This window comes from Lissotriton vulgaris, chromosome 7 (genome assembly GCF_964263255.1).
Source record: "Lissotriton vulgaris chromosome 7, aLisVul1.2, whole genome shotgun sequence".
NCBI classification, from domain to species: domain Eukaryota; kingdom Metazoa; phylum Chordata; class Amphibia; order Caudata; family Salamandridae; genus Lissotriton; species Lissotriton vulgaris.
In genome coordinates this window covers 597,222,148-597,233,381 of record NC_141695.1, presented here as the reverse complement: position 1 = coordinate 597,233,381, position 11,234 = coordinate 597,222,148, and the positions used below count along the sequence as shown (strand labels likewise).

The following is an 11,234-nucleotide window of genomic DNA, read 5'->3' as shown; positions in this document are numbered from 1 at the left end:
TTATTGTCAATAGAGAAAGAGTCCACAAAGGACTGCATTGGCAATGTGAGTAACACATAGTCAATAAAGGTTCCCCGTCCATGCCCTTTAAAAGTAGGGATATCAAAACACTTGGTAGGGTCCCTCATTTCCATAGCTATTATTAGATTTAGATCATTCAATAAATCATTGAGTAGTTCCCCTTCAACTGTGTGTTCCATATGCATGCCCTGGGAACGTACACAATGCACATCCGAAATACATTTCAGCAAGAGATCGCCACATGGATGAACGTTAAAATCACCCAAAATCAAGAGGTTATGAATACATTCTTTCATACAGGAGCGAATAAAATCATTTAGTGCCACTACTTGGCTGAGAGCTGAACATAAATGTATACCATTATAAAAATTGACAAGGCCAGCCGAACATTTATCTCCAGTTAATATTAACCCAATAATACCTGGGTTGTCCGTTAGAACTCTACGTGTATGACAAGGTAAAGCAACAGAGATAAATGTAACTAATCCCCCCTTTGGCCTACCCCTGTTAGATGGAGACGCAGGAACATAGAATGACTTGTAGCCTTCAAGGAAGAAGTCACATTCAACTGACCAGGTCTCCTGAAGACAAATGATCTAATATTGCTTAATGAAGTTGATCCAGTAACAATCTCCCATCTTTGAACCCAAACCCGCAATGTTCCAACAGATTACATTGCTGCCATTCCTTACAGCCGCAAGAGTCCCTTCATGACCTTCTTCTACCACATGTTCCTTTCCTTGCCCCACACTCTCCTTGCGTCAATCACACGCCTCCAGGTCAGAGAGCAAATCATATCTGTTCCGAGTGTCCACATTAAAACCATTCCCACATTGGATACCAGCATTATGTCTATTCAGTGTTTCCACATTAGGGTCATTCCAACGGTGGTCATTAACATTATACAGATATGATGTCTTAAGTGCCGGTGTCAAGGACTGAATCTGTGGTCTGAATTTCCTAGGGTCAGAGGGGGCTACATTCAAATGGGCATAAAAATAGCCAAGTGGGCGGACACAAACACTGTTTGTATTATATACTAGAGAGGCCGCCCTTAGTAGTACTGTTGCCACATGTTGCGGGTGCCTAAAATTTGTGACAATACAATCCCCACTGGTGGTCTTACTAGACGGCCCAATCCAATTCACCCTACGCGTTGATAGGATTTGATCAGAGTATTTAGTAGGAAAACCACAATTTTTACTCAACCACGCAACTGTTTTGTTTTTTACAGAATCGCGAGACTCCCCATGAGACTGAGCGGAAAAGTCATCAATAGGCGGAACATTTGTTAAAACCACCACATAGGGAGCACAATCAGGTGGCAGGTTAATAAAGCGACTTTTCCTTATATGAATAGATTCAGGCCTACCTTCAGACATTACTATGGGTTGTCTATTCTGTTCAACTACTAATGGTTGAGCAGGCGGAGCAGATTCAGTGGCAGATACTTGGTGGCAAATCTGCTGCACATTCTCTCTCCTAGCACTCTGACCCTTATCTACTGCCTTGGTTGGAACCACTGGGGCGGTGGCCAGATATGCTGACACTAGTCCACCCAGTCTATCCACTTCTAGCGACACAATGTCCAACTTAGTGGTCAGGGGTCTCAACATCTCTTCCATTTTAGCCTCTATTTTTGCTACTATAGAGCTCACAAGTAGGGTAAGTTGATCCGAGTGTATGAACGTACCCCCCTCTTTATTTCCATCCACAGGACAGGGACCAGGGATAGGGCCATTACGAACTGATCTTGGAGGATCAACTCTTTTTTTACTTTGCTTCCCCCCACGTTTAGATTGCAGTTTTCTACAGGATCTCACAGGTCTGGTTTCTGGTAGTGCCTGCTCTGATTCCTCCATAGAAGTATCAGGCAGGACATCAGATGTCTCCCCGTGTACCTGTACTACTGTAGTTATAGTGGCCTGGTCACTTGTAACAGCACTATTTTCCAATGCAGTGTCCCCCAGTGGAGGCGAAGCCTCATCATGTAACAGAGGTAAACTTACTCGGCCCAAAGAGGCCCTTCTCTCATTGATTTGGTTCACCTTTTTAACCAAATAGTTATCCATAGTGCCCATACCAGAAGAAGACTTATCTATTTTAGATTTAGACATAACGCAGACTTAACCTTACACAGAGGGAGATATGAGCGATGGGAAGATAAACAGAAAATCCAAAGCACTTTACACAATTAAAAAAATATGTTAAACATAACACCGAAGTCTCACGTGAATCGGACAGATATTACTCAGTTCCAGACAGAATCAGGATCTGTGGCCCAGCCCAGTCTCCTCAGGCCTCTGAGGGCCACAGAGGGCCCGCCCTTTGCCCGGGCTTAGCCCGGCGCTGCCCACGCGCGTCCCGCAGGGCGGGAGGTGCTCCCTGCAGTTATGGCGCCTCCAGGTGCGTCGATGGCATCACTGCTGCTGCACTGCGCAAGACCCCCGGGGCAGCTGGGAGTTGAAGTGCCGTTGCTGCGTGGAGCCGTTTCCCTCACGGCGGAGCAGGCGGTGCGGGCTAGCGGATGAGTGCAGTGATGGCCGTTTCCCTCACGGCTTGATTAGCGGCCCCCAGGAGCGTTCGGCGCTCCCTGCAGTTATGGCACCTCCAGGCATGTCGATGACGTCACTGCCGCTGCGCTGCGCCAGACCACCGGGGCAGCTGGGAGTTGAAGTGCCGTTGCTGCGTGGAGCCGTTTCCCTCACGGCGGAGCAGGAGGTGCGGGCTAGCGGGTGAGTGCAGTGATGGCCGTTTCCCTCACGGCTTGATTACCGGCCCCCACAAACTAGTTTATTTTAACAAACTGACTACACTGAACGGGGTACCTGTGCGCCCTAAACTAGAAACAGTGATCCATGGCGTTTATATCTAATAAGCAAACATATCTGCAGTATTGCATTGAAAAAGGTAACTATGCCGGACTGGCCGTTGCAGGCATCAGGCGTTTCTCAGGGCGACTGAAAGGGTAGGGGCCAGTTTAGTTTGGGGGGCCGGTTTTGTACAAGTGCAGGAGTTTTAAAAACACTGCTAAGTTTTTTGTATATACAGCAGGTTTCGATCTGCCAAGATAACTTTGGTGATCAATGTACTTGCAGGAGAGAGATGGGAGCATGTTCTGTCTAGTGGCTGTTTTACTCACCTAAGGAGCACAGAGGGGTTATATGCCTGCTGTGAAGAACATGTACCATGCATATCAAAGAGCAATATTTTATGTGCATAGTTCAGTGGGTACTGCTTTGTGTTCACTTCCCGAATGAAAGGACACTTGAATACATATGGCATGGCAGTTCGGGCTGGACTGTTCCCATTGGGCGCAGGATCAAGACTGATTTGCATATGGCTGGGTCCAAACTGGAATGGCATGGTGAGCAAAAAAACGATGGATTTAGGCCCAGATCTCTGTATTGGGGTGAATGTATGACATTGTTCTGCATTCTGTCCACCAGTTGTTCTTTTTGCTATATTATGATTGAGCAGGTAGCTTGCGGACATGAATATGAAGGAGCACTTGTGGGTTTCCGATGAGTCTAGATTCTCCTGAAGAGTCCCTTTCTCTTCTGAGCCCTGCTTAACACATGTGTACAGGAGGAGCCCTATATTCATGACCTCAATGTTTGAGACAAAAAATAATCATGGATTTCTGAACAATTAATTGCAAGTTTATATAGCGCTAGGATCGACTCCCGGAGGAGTATCTCCGCGCTTCGACCGCTGCGAAACCCTTCCTGGCTTCCCTGAGAGATGGTCCCTTAATGGGTATCTCCAGGGTGAGACCAGGCATCCCCAGCGGTCTGGTGGGGCCGTTAGTGCAGATGAGGCAAGCTTATGCCCAGAGTTGCTGAGTGTGATCGCTGATCAGAGTGGGCACCAAGGCGAGAGAATTATCGAGTCCGCTGACCCTGGTCCAGAAACCTGCCGCGTCGGGAATCGAACCCTGGTCCCGGGCCGTCCTCTGCTCTCGGGTCTGCCGCCTCTAACCAGTGAGCCACACTACTGCACAATGAGAGTAAAAGCATTAAGGTAACATGTTGTTCCCGCTTATATTTCACACGCTTTACATAAACCTGTATTCCCTATGAGTGTTTGCTTTTTTACTGAATTACACCGCAAATAAACATGTTTATCCATTGTTTGAATTAAATAACGTTATAAGCTGTAACTGGTCAGTGAAATGCTAAAATTACAATAAATGGTATGTTTTGCTATTTCTAGCCACATCCCTGACCCCGCCCCCTGATTCTCCACCCACAGTTCCCCTACTTTTTTCCCATTTTAATAAAATCAAAAGGTTTCGGCTTGCGCTAGGCTTAAAAACTCTAGATTTTCTTGTGAGTTAATCGCGTGTTCTTAGAAAAGGCTGTGCCCTGTAGAAAACGAGTTTGAACACCAGCAAGGCCAGCTCTTCCGTCGGTGGTCGGTAAATTAAGTTCCATCTGATCTACCCGATTAGTAGTAATACCCATCATACCTAGCGCTCAGAGATGGCAGAGTGAACAGATCCAGCCCACCTCAACCATGGCTAATATCTTATTGCGCTTTCCAAGCCTCCGCAGCACCAAGGTCAGCGTCGCTTTTCCACGGCCCTGAACTAATACCCGCTGGTTCAAAGGAGCGTGAGTGGTAATATGCGGCCATTGCCTCGCCTCGCACATTTAGTGACGGCAGACACGGCTCCCGGCTAATGGCCCGCATTGCGGAAGACCAGGGGAGTGCCGGCGCGGCTTTCAGCTCTGAGCTCCAAGGCGAGAGTAATCAGTTTCAGAATCAAAGCAGCCAATAAAGCCAGAGTGGATGCCGGGGGCCACTTCCGTACAAAAGGCGCGTGCGAGGCTCCGTGGGTGTGTTGCCTTGGGCCTCATTAAGGCGGTTTAGGTCTCGCATCAAGCTGGCTGCGCCAGTGTCCGCCTCTGAGTGTTATGTCCATTAGAGCAGGGCGGGTGACCACTGCGCCCAAGTGAGAATATTCGTTCACACCAGTTCATTTTTTTCTCCTCAACCGACCGTTACTTTTTCCTTTTTATTGTCGAATACGATCACCAGCGTTTTCTTGCTGCCTGTTGTCAAACTGTTCTAAGCTTGACACATTGCCTCGCGTTGCCTCGGTAGACACCCCACCACCGTGAACTCAGGATGTATCGGTACTGGTTGGACGAGTCTTGCTAAAGTCATCCATTGTGTCCCACTCACTGTGTGTTCTGCTTTGCCCTTTATTCGTTTTTCCAGTGGCATTGCACATTGAGAGCATCGAAGACGCTCTTTCGTGCGTATTGGTTCCTCCCCAATAGGGTGCTCAACTATGCCGGGCCTGAGATACATCCAGAGGGCACTCTCCCGACTCAGTTCAGGAGACTACTTACTTTTCCAACTTAGAGTACCGAGCATGATAGCTTTCGTCTCATCTGGATATTAGGAGACTGATGGTTGGTTGATTTTGATCAGCATGCAGCGGAAGCAGTTTTTTAGGGTCAAGCCTGCCATAGCATGCGCTAGCTCATGCATATCGCTTGCGAGATGTTGTTAAAAAAAAAGGGCTTAGAGCCCCGCCCTATGCTTACAATTTGATGGCCTGCGTGGCACACTTCTTTACAGCCTAGTGATTGGTTTTGGTCACTGCATGTAGCATCCTGCTACAAATAACCACTGACACCATTACTTATGAATACTAGAGCTTTATTCTGTTGCATCCAGCCTGTCTCCTGTCCCTGCTCTAACTGCCCCTTCCTCTGTCCATCTCCTCCTCTTCCTGTTCCCCCTGGGCTCCACCCACAACCACTAGCCTGCTAACTTCATAACATCTCCCCCTTTTGTAACAAAACAAACAAACATACTGACTTCTCAGTCCATCTCTTCGATAAGTCTTTTGGGTGGACGTATGTCACGATGAGGTCGTGGCGACCTGGCTCTCAGACTAGTATTACTCAGTGTCTCATTGATCGGAGCAGTGCTCTCACGACCAACTGAATGTGGTTCTTCCGAACTGGGAGTGTCCATTTCACTCGTCATGGTTCTGGAGGTATCTCGTGACAATTTATTAAAGTGCGAGATGTTTCTCGTGACTCGCCGCTGCTCGGACTCCGCTGTCAGCATAGTTCCTTTCCTCTTTGTGATCAGCAATGGTTCATCCTTGAACAGACAGTCGGTCTTTCTCTGCTGCTCTTGCTTTTCGAGAACATGGTCCCCTTCATGTAATGATAGTGACCTCGCTCTTCTCCGGTGATCTGCATATGACTTCATTTTATCTTTATTGCGCTTGTTGGTTGCCATCATTTCTTGATGATCTCTTGCGGATGATGATGCTCTCAAGGCTCCATCCCACGTTGGAATGCGATTCCTCATGGGGCGTCCCAGCATGAGTGTCGCTGGGCACTGGCCAGTCGTTGCGTGAGGAGTTGTGCGGTAAGCTCGGAGGACTTCATTGAGTGCCACTTGCAGATCTCTTCTTTCCGCGGTAGCATGTTGAAAGGTCTTCTTGAGCGTGGCCATGAATCTTTCGATTGTCCCGTTTGCCTGTGGCCAGAGGGGTGTAATCCTACGATGATGAAAATCTAGGTGTTTCGCAAATGCTGCAAAGTCTTGCCCATTGAAAGGGGGCCCATTGTCTGTTTTCACTGTCTTGGGAACTCCCCATGTTGCAAAGACTTTGAGAGTACTAGAGGCATTTGTAGACGGTACGAAGCATGCAATGGGATATCGAGAATGCTCATCAATGATGGCCAGCACATATTTGCCCGATGACAGGGGTCCATAGAAATCAATGGCGATCTCTTGCCACACTCCAAGGGGCAGGGTGGTCATGTGCAATGGTGCTGGAGAATCACTTTTGCCGGTGAGCTGACAGAGGTGACAATCCTTCAAGGTGGCTTCCACCAATTGATCGAGATACGTAAACCATACTCGTTCCCTTAGCGCACGTTTGGTTGAGACAATCCCCCCGATGCCCTTCATGTGCAAGAGCAACCACTCCTTGTCTCAGTTGAGTGGGGATCACAATCCTCTGGTCTCGCAGTAGTATGCCGTCAGTGGTGGCTGACAGTTCGCCACATACATGCCGGAAGGCTTGCATTTCACGTTTAACAATGGGATCAGTATCTTCATCCTGAGGGTCGTGTCTCCATCGATTGTTTCGAACCCTGTGAAGGACTTTCTGCAGGATGACGTCTTGGGCCGTACTCTCTCGAATGGTATCCATGGGGATAGCTGGAGGTAGGGCTTGGTCAGTCACGAAGTGTATGTACTCTTCCGCAATGGATGGATTAGAGACTGACGATGGAAGTGGGTGCCGGGACATGTAGTCCGCTGGATTTTCAGACTTCCCCGGTTTGTGGATTATGGTGAATGTATATTCCTGTAACCGTAGGCCCCACCTTTCAATCCTCGGGGGCATCTTGGATCGTGGGTTTCCATAAATGGTGACGAGAGCTTGATGGTCTGTGATTAGGGTGAAGTGTTTGCCGTATATGAAAACATGAAAATGTTCACATGCCCAGACTACGGCTAGGCTCTCTTTTTCGGGCTGCGAGTAGGCCCGTTCCGGGTCAGTCAGACTACGACTCGCATATGCAATGATACGGCGTTGATCTGAGTCATTCTCATATTGTGCTAGGATGGCTCCAAGCCCAACGGGGCTGGCATCCACAGTTATCTCAGTCTTTCGCTTTGGGTTAAAATATGACAGGGGATCTGTAGATTCCACCGCTCTCTTGATCTCCTTGAATGATTGCTCGCATTGGGGAGTCCATTCGAATGGTTGACCTTGTTTGGTTAAGATGCGGAGGGGATGGCTGATTGTTGCGTAGTCCCTGATATAGCGAGCGCAGTAGCTGGCCATTCTGAGGAACGACCTGAGCTCACTGACGTCCTGGGGACTCTTGGTGTTGTTTAAAGTCACAATTTTATCAGGATCAGGGTTCATGCCAGCGCCAGAGAAGATATGGCCAAAGAACTTCAGTGTGGCCTGGTGGAATTCGCACTTCTCTTTGTTTAGAGTCAGGTTCGCCTCCAATAGGGCATGGCAGATGCGATTGAGTGCGATATCGTGCTCTCGTAGATCGGAACCATAGACAAGGATGTCATCGCTATAGTTGAGCGTGTTGGGAATGTTTTGAATGACTTGCTGAATTGCTTCCTGAAATATTTCGGCCGCTGAGGAAACTCCAAAGCTCAGTCTTTTGTATCTGAACAACCCCAGATGGGTTGCAAAGGTGGTGATATATCTTGACCCTACATCCAGTTCTAGCTGATGGTATCCTTTATTTAAGTCCAACTTGGAAAACACTGTGGCCCCATTGAGAGCTGCGATCATATCACTCAGATGTGGTCCCGGGTGTCGTTCTCTTTCGATTGCAGTGTTGGGCAGGCGCATGTCCACACAGAGTCTGACTTTGCTGGCCGTGCCCTTCTTCGGGACAAGAACTACTGGTGATACCCACTGTGTTGGGCCATCAGTGCGCTCGATGATATCTGCAGCTAACAGATCCTGGAGCTCCTCCTCAACAGCGGTCTGTAGATGGAATGGTACCCGTCGAGGGTGTTGAGCGACTGGTCTGACTTGTTCATTAATATGCAATCGCACTTGACAGTCTTTCAATTTGCCTAATCCTTGAAATAATCTGGGAAACTGGCGGGTCACATCTTGGTTGTCGCTGACCTTAAAAAGGATTTCCACTAGGTGAAGACGTTCAGCTGTCGGCAAGCTCAGTAGACAGTCTGCTTCTGGGCCCTTGATAACGTGGATGACTGCTGATATGGTTGTGTTGTCATGTTTAAGGGTCGTCGAGAACTTCCCCAGGCAGGGAAGTGGCTTCTTAGCCATCCACGTGAAGACTCTCACGGGTGCAAATGTCAGAGGAGGCCGTGGACTCATTCTTTCGTATTCGGTGACCGGAATGTAGTTTAGGGATGCGCCGGAGTCTAACACGAACTTTGTGTCATGATTGCCAACTTTGATATCCAGCCGAGGATATTTCTTAAGCTGGTCCGGATATGCCGCTAGGTTCAGGTACTCGATGGTGTTTGCTGAGTCTCGGGACGACGGTCTGGATTCCTTGGAGGGTGACCTACGTTCCCACCTGGACCGACGTGACTCTCTGCTAGAGTGTGACGACCCAGAGGACTGCTCCGTCTGGTCTTGGACAGCTCGCGCACGGGCTCCGGTTCTGGTGCACTTGGCCGCGCTTGACGGCAGCTTCTCGGGGCAGCGTCCTCTACACCAGGGCGCCTCTTCACTCACTGTGGGGCACTGGACAGGGTCGGAGTGGGCTCCCGACTCCTGTTTCTTCACGGCTGCTGGGCGACACACCCCCGGCGGGACTCGCGCTCAAGAGTTTCTTCGACCGAGCGTTTCAGCGCTCCCAGGTCGGGATTTCCTCGGGATTCCCCGGCGTCTTTAAGGCCGCGGTCGCTTGCTCTCGACCTTCCTCACCAGGCCTCAGCTTCATTCGGCAGCGGAGCTCTTCCCTCGACGCTGCAGGGGACAGGGTGTCTTTATCTGATCTTGTGGGCTGCAGTCAGTGATATCCCACCCTCGTCGCCAGTTGTAGCATCCTGCTACAAATAACCACAGACACCATTACTTATGAATACTGGAGATTTATTCTGTTGCATCCAGCCTGTCTCTTGTCCCTGCTCTAACTGCCCCTTCCTCTGTCCATCTCCTCCTCTTCCTGTTCCCCCTGGGCTCCACCCACAACCACTAGCCTGCTAACTTCATAACACTGCAGACCAAGCATCATTTCCCTTCCATTCTGTGGAGCAGGGCCCAAACACGGATACATTCAACTTAATTAGTACCCGTCCACTGCTCCCGACATTGAGGTACTTGTTTTGTTATTTTTAGCTATCAGTGTCAGTAAACAGATGCCGTGCGACTGGCGAAAGCGTGGCCAGCAGGACAAACAAAATTGCAAAGTTTTATTTTCTATTATTAACTTTCTATAATGATGCCAAGTCTTCTTTACTCACTTTACAATCACTCATGTTTAATTTTGTTGTTCCTCGTGGGCGCTGTTCTCAAAAGAGGACTATAATCTTATTCTACATACTCCAAAGTGACATTGTTTCTTTCATAATGATGCTGTACTGTATAATAGTTCAGTACACCTCCATCGGCCCCACGCCAATCCACCCCCACCTCAGACCAAACCACCCCACTCCAATCAAATCAGTTCAGTTCAGTTCATAAAACTTTTATTCGGTTATATCATAGCGAAACCATAAAAAGTACAGAGATAAAATATTACAATACATATAAAAAGTCTCGATGTCTTAATACATTTAAAAACTGCTATCATTTAAAATCATTGTTAAAAATAATTCATTGGGATGCTGAGCAAGAAATCGAGTAAACAGAAGCACAAGGTTTACAGCAAATTTTTAGGCATAATTTTAAAAAACAAGCTACGCACTTAGCAGCGTATTGGGAATCCAGAGACTGCAGGGCCAGATAAGCGGGCCGACATGTTCTCAGGCCCATTTTTCGGAGTAAGGGAGTGATCCAGCGCTTGCGGGGAAGCTCATAATATCTACAGAACAGAGTTACATGCATTGTAGACTGGGATGATGTACCATCACATGGGCATTTCATTAGATTATGTGACCAGTCCTGCTCTTTTGGAAAAGTAACTAAGTGAAAAAAAGAATTAAATCGGAACCTGGTCAAAACATATTTTTAATGATTAGTTAGGTGGAATGTTAGATATGGTTGGATACCCAAAACAGTCTGGACCGATAGGATCTGTACATTTGAGGGTTTGCTTACTTCTTGGGAAAGACGCAGATCTCTAAGATGGGTTAGACATAATTTTTTCAGGTCTTTCCTGGTGGTATCTATAATTGTAGTGGGTTCTAAGAAATAAGTTGTACAGTTCAAGTCCTTAAGGAAATTGGAGACATACAGAAGCCATGGGATTTTGCTCCAATTTGCCAGGGCTAAGCAGTCGTTTATCAATGAGCGGCTTAGATGGCATTGTGTTTTGGTCCAAATACGGTGCCACAAAAAGATCAGCTGGCATCTAATATTATCTGTCAGATAGTCAATACCCAGCTCGATGTGGCAACCGTATGTTGGGGCACTTTGGGGAAGTGCCAGTAAGTATTTTAAGAACCCGTTCTGAACCGTCTGTAGGGTATCTGTGGGAGCGTAACCCCAAATCCCTGCGCCGTAGGTTGCTACGCTATGGCATTTTGCGTGATAGATTTTTAGCAACTCTACT

At 48.0% G+C, this 11,234-nt stretch overlaps 1 protein-coding gene across 1 annotated transcript; it reads right to left on the bottom strand.

Moving 5' to 3' along the window:
- Positions 1-782: 782 nt before the first annotated feature.
- On the bottom strand, positions 783-2,138 carry LOC147702083 (uncharacterized). The gene has a single exon (XM_086929401.1). It carries the CDS (start codon positions 2,136-2,138, stop codon positions 783-785), a length of 1,356 nt encoding a protein of 451 aa, XP_086785527.1.
- Between the last annotated feature and the right edge of the window lie 9,096 nt (positions 2,139-11,234).